Genomic DNA, 20,951 nt, shown 5'->3' on the forward strand with positions numbered 1-20,951 from the left:
GTGTGTGTGTGTGTGTGTGTGTGTGTGTGTGTGTGTGTGTGTGTGTGTGTGTGTGTGTGTGTGTGTGTGTGTGTGTGTGTGGGTGTGTGTGTGTGTTAATAAAGCATCCTCTATTGATGTATAATGGTAGGTTTGACAGGGCGGGTGTGTTCTATCTGGAACTGGAGTTCCTCTGAATAACTGTGAGTTTCTCAGACTGGACATTCGAAGGATCTCCTGCTTGAATGTTATCAGTGCAGGGTGGTCAGTCCTTATCAGGAGGGGCCACCTACACCTCCCAGTGAGACCAGGAGGCGTTCAGGGAACAGGTTTCAATTAGACAGCCATATTTGTTTTTTCCTGCAGAGTAAGCAAAAGTGAGAAGCGATTTCTAACATCTGCAAAACATGATGGAGTCAATTTGAGATTAAACGCACCTTGACTCTCTTAACATGGACAATAAAAATGCACAACTTGTATTTAATGAGTTGAAATGTTAATTTTAAGCACATGTCTAAGTCATACCACATCTCGCTTAACTTGTCAGAGAATCAATGCACTTTAGATATAATAACAAGTAACTTAACCTTTCAGTTCTTGAATAACAATATTTGTTTTTCGTTTTTGTTTTAAATGAAAATACTGTAAACATTTTTGAATAATCATGTCAAATATAATGTTCTGCTTGTACAAAGTCTGTCCTGGAAAAACTGAGAAAACATTTGGGTCGAAAAACTGCTCTGAATTTGGTGGAAAATTATTCTACCAGTTTGACAGGAGAATAAAAATGAATTGATGTTTGTTTGCACATACTTTATGTTTTTATCTGGTCCAAGTTGTATCACATCCTCTGGCTTGTGTCCAGAAGAGTCCGGCCTATCTTTTCGTAGGAGGTCTGGGTGTGACCCGGGTCCTGTTTCACCTATAAAAACCCTCACAGCTTCTCGACTTCAAACCAACAATCAACCAAGAGATCAAGATGAGTCTCAGCGCTAAAGACAAGGACACAGTCAAAACCTTCTGGACCAAAGTGGCGCCCAAAGCGGCGGACATTGGTGCTGATGCTCTGTCCAGGTAAATACAATTCCACGGCTGATAAATGCTCTTTGTGCTTCATTCTCTCATTTCTAACTCGCCTTTTCCATCTGTGTGTTTCCCCTCCAGGATGCTGGTGGTGTACCCGCAGACCAAGACCTACTTCTCCCACTGGAAGGACCTGAGCCCCGGCTCTGCCCCGGTGAAGAAGCACGGAGCCACCGTGATGTCCGGAGTTACTGATGCTGTGTCCAAGATCGACAACCTGAGTGCGGGTCTGGTGGAGCTGAGTCAGCTGCATGCCTTCACCCTCAGAGTGGACCCCGCAAACTTCAAGGTACATCTCATTTCAATTCGACAACCAACTTTACAAACTTGAAAATTCAACAAGGACGCAGTATTTTCTATTTAATAATCTAAAAATGTTAAATAATTGTTTTCTCTTCACAGATCCTGTCTCACAACCTGATGGTGGTCCTGTCCATCCAGTTCCCCAGTGAGTTCACTCCTGAGGTGCATATTTCCATCGACAAGTTCCTGGCTGCTGTGGCTCTGGCCCTGTCTGAGAAGTACAGGTGAACTGCAAACAGCAGCATGGAGCTGCAGGGAGACTCTCTGTCAGTGTGAATCTCAATAAAATATCAAATGCAGCAACATTGTCTTGCTTGTATATGGGATCCTTTATTTTCTATTTGGCTCAACATCACAACAAAACTTATATTTTACACTGATGTCAATGAAGCATAAAAATAAAGAAAGAAATCCCACATTTCTACCCATTTCTGATAAATTGGATTGAGTTTATACTCTGCATGTGAAGTACTTCTTCAATTAGTTCAGCTACAAATGCTGAAATACAGCTTTTTTTGTCATTTCTATGCAAGTAAATTATGTGTTATGATTATTTAAAAGAAGATCTACAAATATTGTCAATATGAACACAAGAAACAAATAACTATATTGGCTGACATTTCTTAATTTTTTTTTTTCAATAAGTTATAGTCAAACTTGTACGCAGCCTGCGTTATTTTATGCAAAAACAGGTGTTGGCGATAAATGAATGAATTATCTGCCCATGGTTTATGCATAAATGATCATGTGATAATGACACGCAAAAGACTGTCTTAGAAGCTATTTAAGATTTACACTTGTGTCCATGAATTTGGAATAATTTGACCTGTTGCCTCAAATGAGGTTCTTGAGGCTTTGAGAACAATACATTAACATCTTTTTTTTAATTTTTTTTTTTTTTTATTCAAATGACTCTTTTTATTTTCCAGGCCCAAAAGGAAACTTATATAAAATATCTAAAATTATTCAAAATAGTGGAAAGAAGGTAAAACAGCAAAACATCCTTAAATGGATCAGATGTATAAAATAAGACAAACCATTAGAAAAACGATCAAGGGAACAGCCAAAATGGCTAAAATTGTTAGAAAAACAAAACTATAACAGGAGAAACAAAACTACGAAACTGAACTAAAATGTCTTAAACTGTTTAAATAGCTAAAATAGCTTAAAAAGGTAAGAATGTTAAAATAAGACAATATGTTTGAAATGGCTAAATGCAAATGATGAAATGTCTGTGAAACAGTCAACATCAACGAAAGAAAAGAAATCACAAAAATGTATATACTTGGTAAAATATTATTAAACTCACTAAAACAGCTCAAACCAGAAATGGGTAAACAACAGGAACAATTGTAAAACAAATTCATCAGCTTGTAGTAGTCTGATATAGAAAATGTTTTCAAACACCGTTTTTATTCAGTAAATAAAGAAAAAAAAGAAGTCTAATCTTCAATTTAGTCAAACAATCAGGACCAATATGTTTCATATTGATGGGGACTCTTAACATTGCTTGTCTTTTTTAATTCAAACTTATCTTCAACCTAACTGTAATAAATAACATGTTATTGAATTACATCTTAGGTACTGCTCATACTTTTTAATCTTCGTCTTTTTTTCCGTGATGTTAGATTTTTGAAGTTCCTTCTTTTTCAGATGCCATGAGGGGTTCATGGGCTGCTTCATTGATTTATCACTTGTGCGTCATTTTTCATGAGACACGTCTATTTTCTTTTGTTGTGGCTTATAAAAATGAAAGAATTCAAACTTCTTTCCAACAAAGAGAATAAGCTCACAAAAACAAACACAAATGCGTTCTTGTAGTCTTTGATATTTTATTCATAACCACATAGACAGAGCATGCAGCTCCATGCTGCTGTTTGCAGTTCACCTGTACTTCTCAGACAGGGCCAGAGCCACAGCAGCCAGGAACTTGTCGATGGAAATATGCACCTCAGGAGTGAACTCACTGGGGAACTGGATGGACAGGACCACCATCAGGTTGTGAGACAGGATCTGTGAAGAGAAAACAATTATTTATCATTTTTAGATTATTAAATAGAAAATACTGCGTCCTTGTTGAATTTTCGAGTTTGTAAAGTTGGTTGTCGAATTGAAATGAGATGTACCTTGAAGTTTGCGGGGTCCACTCTGAGGGTGAAGGCATGCAGCTGACTCAGCTCCACCAGACCCGCACTCAGGTTGTCGATCTTGGACACAGCATCAGCAACTCCGGACATCACGGTGGCTCCGTGCTTCTTCACCGGGGCAGAGCCGGGGCTCAGGTCCTTCCAGTGGGAGAAGTAGGTCTTGGTCTGCGGGTACACCACCAGCATCCTGGAGGGGAAACACACAGATGGAAAAGGCCAGTTAGAAATGAGAGAATGAAGCACAAAGAGCATTTATCAGCCGTGGAATTGTATTTACCTGGACAGAGCATCAGCACCAATGTCCGCCGCTTTGGGCGCCACTTTGGTCCAGAAGGTTTTGACTGTGTCCTTGTCTTTAGCGCTGAGACTCATCTTGATCTCTTGGTTGATTGTTGGTTTGAAGTCGAGAAGCTGTGAGGGTTTTTATAGGTGAAACAGGACCCGGGTCACACCCAGACCTCCTACGAAAAGATAGGCCGGACTCTTCTGGACACAAGCCAGAGGATGTGATACAACTTGGACCAGATAAAAACATAAAGTATGTGCAAACAAACATCAATTCATTTTTATTCTCCTGTCAAACTGGTAGAATAATTTCCCACCAAATTCAGAGCAGTTTTTCGACCCAAATGTTTTCTCAGTTTTTCCAGGACAGACGTTGTACAAGCAGAACATTATATTTGACATGATTATTCAAAAATGTTTACAGTATTTTAATAAAAAAAAAAAACGAAAAAAAAATATTGTTATTAAAGAACTGAATGGTTAAGTTACTTGTTATTATATCTAAAGTGCATTGATTCTCTGACAAGTTAAGCGAGATGTGGTAAGAATTAGACATGTGCTTAAAATTAACATTTCCAACTCATTAAATACAAGTTGTGCATTTTTATTGTCCATGTTAAGAGAGTCAAGGTGCGTTTAATCTCAAATTGACTCCATCATGTTTTGCAGATGTTAGAAATCGCTTCTAACTTTTGCTTACTCTGCAGGAAAAAACAAATATGGCTGTCTAATTGAAACCTGTTCCCTGAACGCCTCCTGGTCTCACTGGGAGGTGTAGGTGGCCCCTCCTGATAAGGACTGACCACCCTGCACTGATAACATTCAAGCAGGAGATCCTTCGAATGTCCAGTCTGAGAAACTCACAGTTATTCAGAGGAACTCCAGTTCCAGATAGAACACACCCGCCCTGTCAAACCTACCATTATACATCAATAGAGGATGCTTTATTAACACACACACACACATACACACACACACACACACACACACACACACACACACACACACACACACACACACACACACACACACATTTCATTTCATTTTTTCATTAAAACAATTAAAAAAAATCAACTCATGAATGCATGAATAGCTGCATGAATTGCTACATTATAAAATTATCAGATTATCTTTCATTAGTGTTTATATTTACCATTTCATCTTGATTTGTTCATTTCATTACAGTAATATATCTCCTCAAATGATTTCTCACATAACTTCATGTGCAAAGGTTAAATCAAGAGAAAGAAAGACGATAAAATAAATGTATTTATAGATTAAAGCTGAATTGAAATATAATCAGTCTTTGGTAATTTTGGTTACACAAATTAAAGAAAAAACTAAAAGTGCTTCACGTGTCAATATCCATGAAAAAACCTAACTTTTTTCATGACAATGGAGGAAAAAATGATTCATTACTACAAACGGTTTGTTAGATTTGATACAACTGAACACTTGTCATCGTATGATTGAGATAAAGTAGTTGTACCACCTCCAGCTCCACCCGGCTGCATACATGGGAGGATCTCACAGCTCCTATAAAAGCCTCCTGTGGCTCCGGCTGACCAACACAGGTCAAGTGGAACAAATCCAAACAGCCAAAATGGTCAAATGGACAGACTTTGAGCGAGCAACCATCCAGGACATCTTCTCCAGGATCGACTATGGTGTCGTTGGTCCTGCTGCTCTTACCAGGTGACACTTTGCTCCTCACTTTAATTCTTTGGGTACTGTGATGGTAAATCTCCAGAAGTGAGACTTGTGGGTGTTTCCACGTGTGTCCTCAGGTGTCTGGTGGTCTACCCCTGGACTCAGAGGTACTTCGGTAGCTTTGGAAACCTCTACAATGCTGCTGCCATCACGTCCAACCCGAAGGTGGCCGCCCATGGAAAAGTGGTCCTGCAGGGTCTGGAGCGGGCTGTGAAGAACATGGACGACATCAAGGCCACATATGCAGAGCTGAGTGTGCTGCACTCTGATGAACTGCATGTGGACCCCGGAAACTTCAAGGTAACGTTATGAGGGACGACTGTGGTGTTATTATCCAAACTGAGTGACATGAAGACCCTCTCCTCACGCATGCTGTGTTGTGTTGCAGCTCCTGGGTGACTGCCTGACCATCGTGATCGCTGCTCAGCTGGGTAAAGACTTCACAGCTGACGCCCAGGCGGCGTTTCAGAAGTTCCTCAACGTGGTGGTGTCCTCCCTGCAGAGACAGTACTACTGAGGAGCTCCAGCAGAGGACCTCACATGATCTGTTTTTGTTCTTTCACCATATCATAACAAATGGCTATAAATAAATACATTGTTTTAATCACCAGGCACTCTCTTCCTTGTCAGTTTTAGTCCACAGACCACATACATTGCGTACTTACAGAGGGCTAACTTGCATATTCAGGAGGGGATCATGTAGTTAATTCCTCCACTGTGTATAGGAGACAAGAAAGGGATAAAGTGTAATATAAATTAATGTGGGGGTTTCTTTTTTCAGATGGTTTGATCATGCTCTAAGATCAACAGAATGATTAATAAAATATGTTTTGCACTCAAGGAAAAACATCTGTTCAGTTTTTCTGGGTGAATTTTATTCAGTAAACCTTTTGCGTATATATTAATAGGAGTAAAGTGGTATCCATTTAATATTTACTATACTGTCTTTCATAAATGTTGCTGAAAATATTTAACTGCCAATTTATTATAACTCCCAAAGCAAGACAATCCGCGATTTCACTTTTTGATTCATTGCTAATTGTTTCTGTTTATTCAATTAACTTTTTTGTTAATTTGATTAACAAAATGGTATGGTAAAATTGGTATGTTGACTTGGAGACAAACAATTTTAGTGCAAGAAATGCAGCTTTTTTAACAATTTTTTTTAAATTAAATTTAATTTAATTTAATTTAATTTAATTTAATTTAATTTAATTTAATTTAATTTAATTTAATTTAATTTAATTTAATTTAATTTAATTTAATTTAATTTAATTTGATTTGATTTGATTTGATTTGATTTGATTTAATTTGATTTAATTTAATTTAATTTAATTTAATTTAATTTAATTTAATTTAATTTAATTTAATTTAATTCAATTCAATTCAATTCAATTCAATTCAATTCAATTCAATTCAATTTAATTTAATTTAATTTTTCTAATTTAATACCTATCTTAATTAATTTATGACGCATTGAAGAAACTATTCAATATTGTTTTTATTTATCCATTTTGGTACGTTTAGTTCAGCATGCTCTGTTGCTTGTACTGTCAAACAAATATGAGATTTGTGTTTTGTATGCTCTCTTCTTGGTAATAGCATTAATCACACTGATTTTTGTTTCATTACATTTAAATTGACATCACTAATAAAACGCGTTTCAATTGCATAAGCAACTCCAAAAGAAATGTCTGCATATATTTGCAAACAATAATAGATCGGTAAGGTACTTTTTTAATTATTAAGATTTATTCTTAATTTTCGTAGTCGGCAAGCAGTGGGAACTGACATTACACTTCCTTGTTGCCGCGGAACATTTTTTAGAGGGACGCAAAACAGTGTTGTGGGTGATGAACGTGCGCCAGGACGGATCTGACCTCAAAGTAGGCATTAGTTAACTTCTTATGCGTTTAAAGTGGGTTTATGAGGCATATTAACATTAACGAGAGCTGCAGTTGAAGCGGAGCCAACGTTTAACGTTCTGTCGTAAAGTCGATTGCAGTTAGCAGGAATGCTAACAATTCAATTCAACTTTATTTATATAGCACCAAACGCAACACAGTCATATCTCGGGGCTTTTAACTGAGAAAAGAGAAAAACCCAACGAGTCCACGTGAGCAAAGAGGTTTATTTGCGACTGTGGAAAGTAAAAACTGCCTCTAACAGGAAGAAATCTTTGCAGAAACCAGACTCGGAGGTGGTGGCATTCTGCTAACCGGTTGGGGTTGAGAGGAGAGGGGAGGATAGAATAGACAGAGAGGTAGATTGGGGGAGATACAAACCTTGATTTGGGTCATCGGCAAGAAACTGACCCAGGTTCGGGTAGAGGGAGGTAGAGAGAGAAATGCAGGTGGGTGGATGGGGGTGTCAGTGTTTTGAAATAGCTCTAACTAAGCTTTAGTAAATAAAAACGTTTTGAGTCTCGCCTTATAAGTACATACTATGTCAGACTCTTAAACTGAAACTGGGCTCTGGTTCCAAAAGACGGGAGCCTGAGAGCTGAAGGCTCTGCCTCAATTCTACTTTCAGGAAACCGAGGAACCTCCAGTAAACCAGCACTCTGACAACCAAGTGTTCTTCTGGGGAGATATGGGACTAACTGTTCTTTAAGATATGATGGGCCCTGGTTGTTAAGAGCTTTATAAGTTAGAAGAAGGATTTTAAATTCTATTCCAGATTTAATGTGTGAGTTAAAGGATAAATCCTGGTCAAAAGTAACTCCCAGGTTCCTCACAGTGGTACTGGAGGTCAGTGTAATACCATCCAGTGTGACTATATCTTTGGATCATTTCTCTCTCTCAGATGCTCAACATGATGCTAAACCCCGCCGCCGGGTTAACGGAGGACCGCAAGCCCGTGCACTCGCAGTCCCAGAACAGCGGCTACAGAGGCGGCGACAAAACCAGCCCGATCAGCGTCATCCTGGTCAGCTCCGGCAGCCGAGGAAACAAACTGCTGTTTCGATACCCTTTTCAGAGAGTCGCTGACCGGCCGTCTTCTCTCTCAGGTAGGAGCAGCATTGGCAGGGAGAAGCAGTCACTCCCACATAAGTCATACAATTAGAGTCTTATGCTGATGACAATGACTTAACTCTTACTGATGTCTTCCCACAAGCAAAACAACGGAGTCCTTATGCACTGAACACCACTGGAGACGGTCTCGATGATCAAGATGGTGACTCAAGGTACTTTTTTAGGTCTTCAGTAAATTGTCGCATAACCAATTCCAAGTGAGCTTCTTATGTTCATTATGTTTTCCTCCCATTTGCTTGTATGATTTGTTTTGTCTCTCCAGAAAATACAGTTTTATGAAGTTTCATGCTGGGAATAAATCAAAATATTGCACAAATTGCAAATGAAGATATCGTGCCTGTTAATGCTCTTTTTTGTTCTGAATTGGTAGAAAATAAAAAGCTGAGCTTTAGTTGAAGCCTATCAAGCTTTCTTGGATCAACAGTGAATAAAAGAGAGTGTTGCAAAATGATTAGCATCAAAGGTGGAAAAGCTCAGTGATGACCTGAAAAAACGTAATGAAGCATGAATACGCTCAATGAAATATGCAGCAATTAAAGCATTTCAAGGTATTTGACAGGCTGCTCCAAAAATATAGTCATAGACTGTTTAAATGATCTTGGACTGAACTTTGAAGATAACTTCGCTGAGGTAAACAAGTCCAGTCTCGTCAGTGTGACTGAGGCAGATGAAACATGAGAACTTCATGTTTCCAACAATAGAGTTGAACCGTCTGGACTTTCTAATGTTATACGTTATGTGTTTGTTTCTACTTTTTAAATTTACCCTATGCTGCCTGCTTCACAGAACTCAAAAAGCAGCCACAGGATGAATTCATATCATTTTTATGTAATAACTTAGAAAACTATATGGATACTGATTTTGACTATTTAGATGACAAGAACAAAGCGCTGTGGCGAATAAAGCAAATAATCCATATAATATGTTGGTGCCACACAGATAAAAAAATAAAATAAAAAAAATCAGATGAGCTTCTCTTCCTCACTATGTCTTATGATGTATTGAGATGAGTTTCCTGGGATAATTTGAAACTTTATGTTTTTGCATAAAATAGTTCTGTTACATTCTGGGAATGGTTCTAAATGCAATGTCAACCAAAAGCTTTTCTCAAGGTTTCTGCTGTGGCAACGTCAAGAGTCTTACTAACTAAGGAGAACATAGGATACGTGATAAATCAACCACAGTATGAGACGAACCAGGCAATCTCACGGATATTCAAGGAGCAGCTCTGTGAACTTGGTTGGAACTTAACGTGTTTACAACGGTTTAGTCCAGCGGCGTACAGCTTGTCAGTCGGTCGAGACAATTCAGCCCGAGTGCAGTTCATCATACATGTTTGTTGGGGCTGTTTTGATGTCCATTTTTTTTCTGCGTTTCGCCCAACTGTGTGTTGCAATTTCCCTTTTTGTTTGTTTTTTTTTTTTTTCCTTCCTTTTTTGTGGCCCAATTCCCATTTCAGAGAACAATCTCCACTAACTGACGAACAGTTGGTAGCAGGGTAAGACCAAATCATTCTCAACCACCTTTCCTTTGCTTAGATCACCCCTGTCTTTTTTTTTTCTTTTTTTTTTTTTTTACTTTTTTTTAATTTTACCCTGCCTTTTTCCTGTTTTGTGACCTGTATGGATCTCCAACCCTAATCTCAGACAAATCCTTTGTACGTAATCCGTAGCGGACGAATCTATTGTTGGGTTCAGGGAAAATTGATCGGTTTGAATGTTGTAATTCAGGTTTGATTTCCGTTGATTACTTCTAGCATGTCGGATTCAATGTTAGAGAACAAATTTCAGATCATTGGCCAAGCACAGTGAAGCAACGGCAACATGACCTGTCCAGTTTGTGGTGGTGGAGTAAGTCCTTAGTGTGTTTAATTTGTTTCTGGAATTTAACACTTGACTGTGAATCCCTTTGATTGCAGCATGAGTTTCTTAAGTCATACCAGCATGAGTCTTGCACATTCTTCATTGACGCAGAGAGTTCACTCTTTTTCTGCAAGGACTCTTTGTCGTCCTGCTCCTGCTCCTCCTCCTGCTCCTCCTCCTTCCTCCTCTCCAGTAGCCACACAAGCTTTGTTAATCCTACTCTGATCGATGGAATACATTACAGGCACATGCATCTGATTAATACAACCCCTCTCATAGACGGGGGAAGTGAAAACCACCTGAGCTTAATTTAAACCTCCTGGCTTTCCTCCCGTGTTTCTGCGCTGCCGCCGCCGCCGCCCTGCGCGCCGTCTTCACTCAGCTTGTCCTTCTCTCCTCAAGGTTTTCAGACATCATCCTCGCCACCATCCTGGCCACCAAGTCCGACATGTGCGGGAAGAAGTTTGAGCTGAAGATCGACAATGTTCGCTTCGTGGGTCACCCGACCCTCCTCCAGCATCCCCCCATCATTCAGGTACTAAGAGGAGCAGAAGCAAGTCGTTTTCTATCCTGTTAAGATGATGATGAGACACACTTCCTCCCCCTCCTGGTGGAAAACAACAGTTTCTCTCTGTACACGTTTTTTGCTAAAGACCCTTAAAATAACACATTTTAGTTGAATATAACGTTTATCTTCAACCTTAAAGACCAACATGTTCATCAGTTGCTTTTTAGCAGTTGAAAATTGTATTGCGTCGTCAATAGTGGGAATTTGATTTCAATCCCCTTGTGTATAATGTGTTATATTCATAGCATTATGGCAATTTGTTTTATTGAGAAAATTTATTAAAAAATTCTATTTTAAAATAACCATATTAGCTACATAATGCTAACAATATTCAACATATAATTAATATTGTGTTGTCCTTATTAATCATTCTTTAAATAATTATGTTCATTCATTATTTGAAAAATATTAAATATTGTTCAAACAAAAATCCACAACATCAAATTGTGGGTGAACCCAACATTTTAAAGACTTTAAAGACTGCATAGCGTTTATTGTATTCAAAGGAAAAAAATTAAAGTCTTAGAAATACTCACAAATACTACTTAGTTACAGCAATTTGAGTATTTCTAATTTGTTATTTCCACCCCTGCTTATAAGATGTACTATTGATGAAATCAAAGTGTCTCAAGCATGTATGCAAAAAAAAAAATTGGTGACATCTGTGAAAAATAATTTGGAGGCTTTCAATGAAGCTTTTTGTCCTTAAAGTGAAACTCCAAATGTAACTCACGTTTGGATGTGATCAGCACTTCAGCAGCGCCCCCTGCTGGGAGGTGTTTGTGCACTGCATCTGGTACCGAGATGATTATTCCAAGGGGAATAAAGTGTCATGATGAAATGCAATACATCAACTTGTACAGTGTCTTAGGGTTAAAATGTAATTTATGTTGAATGTATGTTGATATGACATGTCGCGAGCCATGTGATGACTTTGTTTCCCTTGAGCTCCACTGTGGAATGCTTTTGCCTGGTATAAATAAATAAATGAATGAATACATAAATAAATAAAATGACTAGATTGCAGTCACCCACATTGTGGACACAGTTCCACATTTAAAAAAATATCCACATTAATGTTAAACTCTCACTTATCATGTTTTTATTTTATTGTTTCTCTGCATATTTTAAGTTTTTTGTTTAGTTCTGGGAGCTGTTTTTTCCTTTTTTAATACAGTTAAAAACATTTTTAAATCTACAAAGTAACAAGAACTTAACAGGGCTCATGATTTCTTAAATAAATGTATTCCTGTTAGAGCTGAAATTTTAAATTTTGCTTTTGTGCAGGTTTCAAAGACAGACCCTTCACCTAAGAGAGAAATGCCGACGATGATCCTCTTCAATGTGGTGTTCGCACTACGGGTATGGAAACTCCCTGTGTTTCTTAAAATGGCACCACCAAGTTAAATGTGGCCTTTACATTTAAATTTTAATGTCTTCTGTTTAAGTCGAGCGAGCTGACTGTGGGTGGGACACTTGGCTCTTGTGTTAATCTGTGTTTTCTGTGAAAGGGAGGGGGTGTGTAGGAGTGATATACTCTATCTGTCAGCTCATGGAACTCGGGGGGGGGGGGGGGGGGGGGGAGGGGAGACCAATTCATTTTGCTTAATCATGCTGACAAACCAGGCACAGCCCATGCTGAGTCACTGTACCCTGGAGGTGGCGGTACAGCTGAGAAACCAGGTGAAAAGTGCTCAGTCATGGTTTGTCAGTAATATCTGCCTGGGAACAGATACATTTATGCTGTGGAATCTTACAAAACAACAACAGTCTCTATGAGTTCAGTAGTAAAATACTGGATATTTCCTCTGTTCATTTCATGTTATAAGTCGTTTGTTGATATTGCCAATTAAAATAATATAAGAAAATGGTCATTGCTGAATTGATGTTGAGCTCCTGGGTCAGAACCAGACTGGCGTCCAACCCGGCCTGCAGGTAAATCCCAAGTTTCAGGAGTGAATTAAGCTTTAAGTGAGCCCACTCCACATGTAGAGTCCTCCTGCATTTTTGCACTGCGAAGAATGCAGTTCTGTGAAAATATTTTAAGACGCTGAACAATGTGCAATAAAATATCAGTGCAAAAGAGTTTGATTTGGTGGAACTCATGGTTGCTCATGCACTGTCAAAACCTTTTATGTATTTTCTCCATTCACAAGGCAGAGGGACAACTTATCCTCGCTCCTCAATCACTCCCACTTTAGTTTGTTTGCTGCAGAGTGTCAGGATTTCCACGCATTTGTAAATGTAAAGTAATTTCTTGATTTTGACAAGTTGATTTAATAATTAAGTAAAATATTACATTCAATTATTTTTAATTGGTTTCAGACATGTCTAAAATGTACAAAATACAAATACATACAATAAATATGAAAAATTTTGGAAACTGTTTTTGCTCATTTGCATTAAAGCAAAGGAAAATAATTTAAATTGTCATTATATACAGTTTATTATACCATGATTGTACAATATATATGGACCCAGATCACCCCTGATCGAGAAAGAAACTTCTGATGTTCCTATAAACCAAATGCTATTTTCAAATCCATCTGTAATGTTTTGTTTGATCTATTCACCTTCACAGGCAAACGCGGACCCATCTGTTATCAGCTGCATGCACAACTTGTCGCGTCGCATCGCCATCGCCCTGCAGCACGAGGAGCGTCGCTGCCAGTACCTGACCCGAGAGGCCAAACTCATGCTGGCCGTCCAGGAGGAAATCACCACCATGACAGAGAGTGAGCCGCACACCCAGCTTAGAATTCACATCAGGCCTAAAGCTTTTCCACTGTCACAGTACATTATAGCAGAACGTTGTGTTATAATATAGAAGATACTTTGAAAGTATTCACTGTTTCTCCTGATGTCAGCAGATGGAAGCCCGCAGTCGCCGTTTAGACAAATACTTCCAAAATGTAAGCTGGCTCGGGACCTGAAGGAGGCTTACGACTGGTGTGTGATTGAGTAAACATCCTTTTTTTTTTTTTTTTGGTATATATTTCTTTACATTGCTTGTATCCTGACATGTGCATCAATGACTTTCAGCCTTTGTACAACTGGAGTGGTGCGATTGCATATCAACAGCTGGCTGGAGGTCAGCTTCTGTTTACCGCACAAGATCCACAGGATTGGTGGAAACTATATTCCCCCAGAGGCTTTAGAGCGCAGCCTCAAAGCTATCAGGTATCTTTACATGAAGATTGTTTTTGATTGCATGTCAGAACATGGGAATCATACATGTTTGTACAGTGTTGTATGTGAAATGAAGCTAAAAAAAAAAAAAGTTAAATCCCAATTGGCAGGTTTGCACTGTGATGTTAAAAATGAGCTATCACCAGCAGCCTCCTTCTTCAAGTATTCACACATGCAGGAAGTGGACAGAATTTTGTTCTTAAATCTCTTTAAATAAGCGTAAAATAAGGGTTCAGTCATGTAGAAACTGAGGAGTTATATCATTAAAAACCTTAAGACCCGCTCTCTCAATTGACCACCCACAGAAAACAGTTCATTTGAGAGCAAAATATCATTTTATTTGAAGTTCCTTTCAATCGGCTGGTGCAGATGTTCCATACGGTGTTTACCCCAGTCGACTTGCTTCAGTAATATTTGACTTCACGTGTTTCTTTAAGTCCTCTTAGTTTATTTGTTTACACCTAAGCTTTACTTTGTGTTAAGATCATCTCAAGAAGCCTTGCCATTTCTTTGTGTGCTGTACTGCCACCTATTGACCGCTAAGCATCATAGATCAGTCTGAACATAGATTATTATTGAAGTCATTTATTCATGTACTCACAAATGGCTACCTGAAGAGTTTGAAGGCTTTTCAAATTTTAATTTGTCATAAATATAGCTTCTGTGCAACCAAAAAGAGCAATTCTTTTAATGAGACATTCACATTTTTGAGATATTGTACTTTTGATACATATTACCTATAAACTAAATTAATAACAATCAAAAGAAAAACAATTTCAGTTTGTGAACATTGTCCCTCTATATAAGACATTTGCACAGCTTGAATTTGAAATCAATGCAAAAGAAATGACATTTTAGACATTTTAGATGTTTCTATATTTGTGTTCCAAGCTGCTCAACAAACAATGTGAAGACTTCTGTGGATAATACTGCCATCTAGTGGCTCCTTGTCATATGAATATGATAGACATCCAAGTTTCTGTTTCTAAAAAGTGTTTTGAAGCTGAAAAAGTAACCCCCCCCCCCCCCAAAAAAAAAAAAAGAAATGGTCCCACATGTGTAGAAATATTGATTATTTCAATTTTTTTGTTGATATTTGATAGTACAGCAGATATTTTGTGACTTGCATTGAAGTCGTAGTCTGATCTCTGTGGACTTTTCCTACATGTGTTCCTGCAGACCATACCACGCCCTACTGCTGCTGGAGAACGAGAAAGCTCTGCTCAGCCAGCTTCCTCTGGACTGCTCCCCTGCCATGGTGCGCCTCATCAAAACCTGCTCAGCGGTGAAAAACCTGCAGCAGCTCGCTCAGGATGCAGATCTGGCCTTACTTCAGGTGCATTTAATGTGTTGATCAGAATTATAGACAAATCTACTGTATATCTGTGATTGAGCTTATTTAGCAGCACAAATGTAGGATGGAGTGATTGTTTAGAATACCTTAGAGGTCATATACAGTATAATGCAGAAAGAAAATGCCAATTTAATGACAATAACAGAGATCAAGTTAATATGTGGTGGACATTGTGAATTAAACATATACACTTATAGTGTGTTCAGTGAATTATATTTGTGGCCATTGATTGATTAGATTAGATTAGATTTTTATTCGTCACATACAAGTATGGCAGTGAAATGCAAATAGTGCAATGAACATAGAAATGTTTATCTAACATACAATATTTAGTGGTAATAACAGCACTTACGACATAATAGCAATAAAAAAAAAGGAAGAAGGAAAACGAAGTGGTAAAAATATAAATAGAACAATTCTATATCATAGATACATATTATAAACAATGAAGAAAGTGAGATCAAAGCAGTTTTGTAACGTCCAAACAGTTTATTTTCAGTTTCTTTGCATCTCCGCTCATCTTTGAAACAAGTTATTTGTTGCTGCCATCTAGTGGGCGAAATATGTCATGCCAATCTGAGAAACTATGCAGTAACAGTGCTGTTATTTATTTTTATTTTGTGCACTTAAATCATGTTAATTTAATCTAAAAATAAAAATAAAAATCTCAGTAAATCGCTTTTCTTCCTCAGATATTTCAAATTGCGGCTCACCTGGTTTACTGGGGCAAAGCCATCATCATCTACCCTCTGTGTGAGAATAACGTCTACATGCTTTCTCCTCATGCCAACATCTCCCTGTGAGTAGCCGTGATGGACGTCCGCCAGTTGGCCGTTCCCAGTCCCTACAGCTCTCCGTGTTGTGGAGTGATGAATGTCACTTCTCCCTGAACAGATACTCCCCGGTGGCGAAGCAGTTTGCTCAGCAGTTTCCGGGTCACGATCTGCCCTCCATGTTGGCCAAGTTCTCGCTGCCTGTCTCGCTGGCGGAGTTCAGAAACCCTCTGGAAGCTCCCGCACAAGAGGTGAGATTAAAGCGGCTGCTGCAATCAAAGCAAAGAGTACCATTACAGCGAGTGGGAAGTGTGTCGGATAATTTGGAATCAATTAAAAAGTGACCTGGTAAATGATCTTGTTGATGCATGAATGTTGATCTTGCTTGTGCGTGTGTCATATGATTTTCTTCGTGTTTCTGGCTTCTGCCTCAGCTGATTCTCTTAAATAGCCGAGATATAATCTACTCCCTTTCACCTGCTTGTCCTCATGTAGCACCAGAGGTGCTTCCTCACTATTTTGAGTCTTCAGTCACGAGGAACAAGAAGCACATGGCCATGTCAACGAAGAAAGCACATGACCGCCAGCGAAACATAAAAGCAGACAGCTTTTTATCTTAATGTCCAAAAGATTATTATTTTTTTTTTTTTTTACAAGCTGCTCCATGAATACTTCAGAGGGGCTGCTTTCTTGTTGTTTAGTTTTTTTTATGTGAGGGTGTTTACATCAGGTTAAAGGTGTAGGAATTGACCATCTAAACCTCTTGAGTCACTGGATTCTCGTGTAGAGGTCAGCAGAGGTCAGATTACACCCTGCACAGGTCATCACCCATCAAATCATTCAGTCACATTTACACCCATTTAGAGCCACTGATTAACCTCAAATGCGTGTTTGTGGACTGTGGAATGAAATGGGACTACTTGGGAGAACATGCATGAGACTCCTCATAGAAAGGCCATGAACATGTCTGTTTCCTTCAGACGGTTCTATAGTTATGTATATAAGTATCTGTGGGCGGTTACTGTTTTTGTAAATCAATATCGAATAGTTGAGAATATTTTGAGAACCTCAAGCATGCATATGCCAGTTTAAAACTGATAAACAAATTTCATCCGGCCTTTTGCTGGAAACAAAAACCCTTTTCGAGCCTCGAAAATGAAAGAATGTCTGGCCTCTGTTGGTCATGGGAGTTGTTGGGTATATTGACATATTTCACATTAAATATGATGCGACTCCAAGACTCGGGTCTGTCTGGAGGCTTCCGTTGGTGCTACTCTGAATGTTTCCGTTGTTTTGTGAAGAAAGTGAACTAATTTGGAAACTTTTTTTATTAAACCTTGCTAATAGAGGAATACAATTCTAGAAAAGTGAAGTATACTAAAAATGGTCCCCCAAATTTTTTTTTTTATCAAAATTAGATGAAGTATAGATTAAATAATGGTAATGTAAAAAGAAAAAATATTGAAGCATACACTCCTAAGACTATAATAGTCCGACATAAAAACCCGATGAGGGATGAGTTTAATAATATGAACATGTTAAATAGGGCTATAAATGATCCCAGTGTATTTTAAGAGCAGGAACGTGGCGTTCTCTGGATCCGTGTTGTTTTGGTGGAGCTGTTGCTTCTGAATTATAAATGAGAAAAGGGCATCAGCTCCAAAGTCTGCATCCTCCATTTTTTATGAGAACAAGAACAGAATCCCAGCAGCTCTATTTTGAGCTCTTAACTGGATCCACTGCTGATTAGAACCTCAACCGACCTCTGTGAGCGTGTTGATCAGTGTCTCTGTCCCCCCCCACCAGGCCCAGCTGATCCAGATGGTGGTGTGGATGCTCCAGCGCCGCCTGCTCATCCAGCTGCACACGTACGTCTGCCTGTTGGTGCCGCCCAGCGAGGACGAGCCGGGGCTGAGGGACGATGACCTCCCGCTGGCCGCCCGGGTGGGAGGCCGCAGCCTCAGCACCCCGAGCGCTCTCAGCTTCGGCTCGCCGAGTACGTCTCCCTCCTCCGCTCTCACAGGTGTGTCGGTTGATGCATAATTTACGAACACGTGTCTTCGTCTCTCTCTCTCTCTCCCTCTCACACGCGCGCAGCCAGCAGCGACGACATGACCTTAACTAGTCCCAGCATGGATAACTCCAGCGCCGAGCTGCTGCCTGGCGGAGACTCGCCGCTCAACAAGAGGATGACGGAGACGCTGCTCGCCAGCCTGTCGGAGCACGAGAGGCAGATTATTCTCAACATCCCCGCCGCACAGAATCCAGAGGACCTGCGGATGTTTGCCAGGTAATCGCAGCCCCGTAGGGCGTTTCAGTATTTAATGCATCTTGTATGACATCTATTTTATTTCAAATGCGTCGTCGAAATACTTACAGAAATACCACTGAGAAAGGGTTAAATTATAATTAGGCTGAATATGAATATAAACAAGGGTGTCAGACTAATTTTCCATCGAAAAGCCACATCAGCATGATTGTTCTTAAAGGGTCGGTTGTAACTTTGAATGACAGAGGTAAATAAGTGTCTCTGCAATTGACCTTTTTATTGTTTGTGTAAAATGAATTTCTTTCTTAAGAATATGAAAAACTTGAATACATGTCTAGATTCAGCAGCACATGACTAAAAAAAAAGAAGAAAGAAACCATGCAAACGTATTGCACTGTGACTGTAGTTTAATGTAGCACACCTCACTCAAATGGTTAATATCGTCTCCACTTCTGAACAAGCTCTCGGGAGCCACACAAAATGACATAAAGGCTCAAGTTTGACACTTTGATACAAACAAAATGAGACGTTTTTAATCCCAATTGTTTTAGCCTCCTTTAACCAAGAGAGAACAGTCTGCTTTCTGCTCTTGATGTCTTCTAACATCTCCATCAGTGGTGTTCAAGGCCTCTGGATGCAGGAAACTGTAGGCGGGAGCAGCAGCAGGAATGATTCTTTGATCAGTTGAAGGCTTTCTCCCAGCATGATCCTGCTTCCTTTTACTTTGTGAGAAGAAATCCTGATAAAAAAAAGAAATTGAGTGCAAAATGACAAGGAATAGTTTTATTTATTTATTTTAACACACATTTTTAAAGTCGATTTTAAAATATGTGGAAACAATGAATTAAAATTTAAAAAGAAAATTAGACCATCCCTAAGATTTCAAATTGAAAGCATCCAACCAACCAGCACTATTATTTTTACACAGGTCTCCCAATAGCTGTTAATATCATTTAATGAGGAAAAACACTAAAAATCAATTGAGCAGAAAGTATTAGTAGATTGAGACAAAGCTTGCGGAGTGTGTGAGTCTGACAATGAAGTCCAATGAGGGCGAACTCATTGTCACACTTTATTAAAACCTGATTTATGGCCTATATTATTAGAAAGTAATCACCATTTGTTTTGTATTTTACCACTTTGCCCTACAATGCATCTCTATATCATCTTATTGGCCATTTCTTTGATTATAGGATTTTTATTCTTTTTTTTATTGCTTAGATGCACATTGGATTGAAACACAAGAATGCAGCAGGTGCACAACGTATCTCTCCTGTTCCAGCATGTAGATGTCAGACTCTGAAACTGATTGCGACTGAGATGTTAGAAGTAGTAGCTGCTGTGCTGTCGGTGACGGCCTCTCAGCAGATGCTCAGTTGTACTGTGCTCGCTGTGACTCAGTGTTATAAATCACAGTAAAGCATTGCCTCTCCGGGAGGAGAAAGACATTTTTACAATGCTTTGGACTTAAATCGCACTCGTAGATCATAATTGGAAATTATTGGCAGAAAGTGATTGTTTGACAGCTGTTAGTAGAATTCATAATGAGAATAGAAACGAGAAAGCTTGACAATGTGGTGAGAAGTGTTGCCTGCTACCTGCTGGGCAGTAATGACCCATGTGCTCAGAGGAAGGAAAAAAAAAACAAACCTCCCATCTCATGGCTGTTTTCCACTTGCACTCACAGAGCGGTAACTTGAGCTCTCAATTCGTCTCGTTCTTTTCGGCTGCTTCCAGGCTGCTGCACTATTTCCGGGGACATCACCACCTGGAAGAGATCATGTACAACGAGAACATGAGGCGCTCGCAGCTCAAGACGCTGTTTGACAAGTTCCGCAGCGTCCTGGTGGTGACCAACCACGAAGATCCCATTATTTCAATCTTTCAGTCTCCCATGGAGTAGCGGAGACGGCGTCGGAACTCACGAACTGGAGAACATGTCGCTGTGAGAGCAGGTGATGATAAGCTGCAGCGAGCATCTCGGCTAAATGCATCTGCTCTCAAACTCTGACTGACGTGATCTTAAAAAAAAAAGAAAAAAGATTTTTCTCTCTTTGAGACAAATGTTTGTTTACATTATTAAATTATTTGGTTCATATTAGACCTGTCTTAATGGTTCACTGTGAATATCGGAGGGCTTGTTGTGGCTTTCTCCTCATCCCAGATGTGTCGGATCACCTGTCCAAAGGGGCACAGTGAGTAATGACCATTCCAGACCTCCAGCCACCTCTCCGGAGAAATCCCAAAGGTGGGGAAAGACGGACGGCAAGAGAGAAAGGAGTCTAAACATCAGACAGGCTGCTTCTGCTCCGAGGGAAACGGAGCGATCCAAACATCTGTGAAATCACTTACAGCAGAATTTCACCAGTGTGAATGTTTATTAAAAAATACGGA

The 20,951-nt window shown here is 39.3% G+C and overlaps 4 protein-coding genes across 8 annotated transcripts; 3 read left to right on the forward strand and 1 right to left on the reverse strand.

Annotated features, from left to right (window-relative positions):
- Window positions 1–952: 952 nt before the first annotated feature.
- On the forward strand, window positions 953–1,602 carry LOC308141316 (hemoglobin embryonic subunit alpha-like). Its single transcript, XM_080511416.1, has 3 exons — window positions 953–1,053; window positions 1,144–1,351; window positions 1,465–1,602. The coding sequence occupies exons 1-3, from the start codon at window positions 959–961 to the stop codon at window positions 1,591–1,593; spliced, it is 432 nt and encodes a 143-aa protein (XP_080367542.1). The 5' UTR covers window positions 953–958; the 3' UTR covers window positions 1,594–1,602.
- Window positions 1,603–3,249: 1,647 nt separating this feature from the next.
- On the reverse strand, window positions 3,250–3,890 carry LOC308141945 (hemoglobin embryonic subunit alpha-like; the record flags this gene model as incomplete). The annotated part of the gene is made up of 3 exons (XM_080512215.1): window positions 3,790–3,890; window positions 3,492–3,699; window positions 3,250–3,378 (listed from the first exon to the last, which is right to left on the reverse strand). The coding sequence occupies exons 1-3, from the start codon at window positions 3,882–3,884 to the stop codon at window positions 3,250–3,252; spliced, it is 432 nt and encodes a 143-aa protein (XP_080368341.1). The 5' UTR covers window positions 3,885–3,890.
- Window positions 3,891–5,400: 1,510 nt separating this feature from the next.
- LOC308140826 (hemoglobin subunit beta-like) lies at window positions 5,401–6,024 on the forward strand (the record flags this gene model as incomplete). Its single annotated transcript, XM_080510767.1, has 3 exons — window positions 5,401–5,492; window positions 5,585–5,807; window positions 5,896–6,024. 3 exons carry the CDS (start codon window positions 5,401–5,403, stop codon window positions 6,022–6,024), a joined length of 444 nt encoding a protein of 147 aa, XP_080366893.1.
- A 1,321-nt stretch (window positions 6,025–7,345) lies between these two features.
- Window positions 7,346–20,868, forward strand: nprl3 (NPR3-like, GATOR1 complex subunit). Of its 5 annotated transcripts, XR_013936969.1 has the most exons (15): window positions 7,346–7,393; window positions 8,313–8,517; window positions 8,625–8,694; window positions 10,807–10,939; window positions 12,260–12,334; window positions 13,554–13,707; window positions 13,840–13,921; window positions 14,015–14,152; window positions 15,341–15,497; window positions 16,208–16,314; window positions 16,410–16,539; window positions 18,095–18,284; window positions 18,386–18,578; window positions 20,295–20,512; window positions 20,722–20,868. XR_013936969.1 is itself a non-coding variant. In XM_080511402.1 (14 exons), the coding sequence occupies exons 1-14, from the start codon at window positions 7,361–7,363 to the stop codon at window positions 20,458–20,460; spliced, it is 1,833 nt and encodes a 610-aa protein (XP_080367528.1). In that variant the 5' UTR covers window positions 7,346–7,360; the 3' UTR covers window positions 20,461–20,646. The 5 variants fall into 5 exon arrangements, 4 of the variants coding, with proteins under 4 accessions (XP_080367528.1, XP_080367529.1, XP_080367531.1 ...); XM_080511402.1 differs by lacking the exon at window positions 20,722–20,868 and having other exon boundaries at window positions 20,295–20,646; XM_080511403.1 differs by lacking the exon at window positions 20,722–20,868 and having other exon boundaries at window positions 13,843–13,921; window positions 20,295–20,646.
- The last annotated feature ends 83 nt before the right edge of the window (window positions 20,869–20,951 follow it).

The sequence above is a fragment of the Blennius ocellaris genome, assembly GCF_963422515.1.
Source record: "Blennius ocellaris genome assembly, chromosome: 16".
In the NCBI taxonomy this organism is placed as follows: Eukaryota; Metazoa; Chordata; class Actinopteri; order Blenniiformes; family Blenniidae; genus Blennius; species Blennius ocellaris.

Coding starts and splice junctions, on each gene's coding strand:
- LOC308141316 (XM_080511416.1), top strand. CDS start 959: ATGAGTCTCAGCGCTAAAGACAAGGACACAGTCAAAACCTTCTGGACC. Junction 1,054..1,143: donor GGTGCTGATGCTCTGTCCAG/GTAAATACAATT, acceptor TTTCCCCTCCAG/GATGCTGGTGGTGTACCCGC. Junction 1,352..1,464: donor TGGACCCCGCAAACTTCAAG/GTACATCTCATT, acceptor TTCTCTTCACAG/ATCCTGTCTCACAACCTGAT.
- nprl3 (XM_080511402.1), top strand. CDS start 7,361: ATGAACGTGCGCCAGGACGGATCTGACCTCAAA. Junction 7,394..8,312: donor AGGACGGATCTGACCTCAAA/GTAGGCATTAGT, acceptor TCTCTCTCTCAG/ATGCTCAACATGATGCTAAA. Junction 16,315..16,409: donor CCTCATGCCAACATCTCCCT/GTGAGTAGCCGT, acceptor CTCCCTGAACAG/ATACTCCCCGGTGGCGAAGC.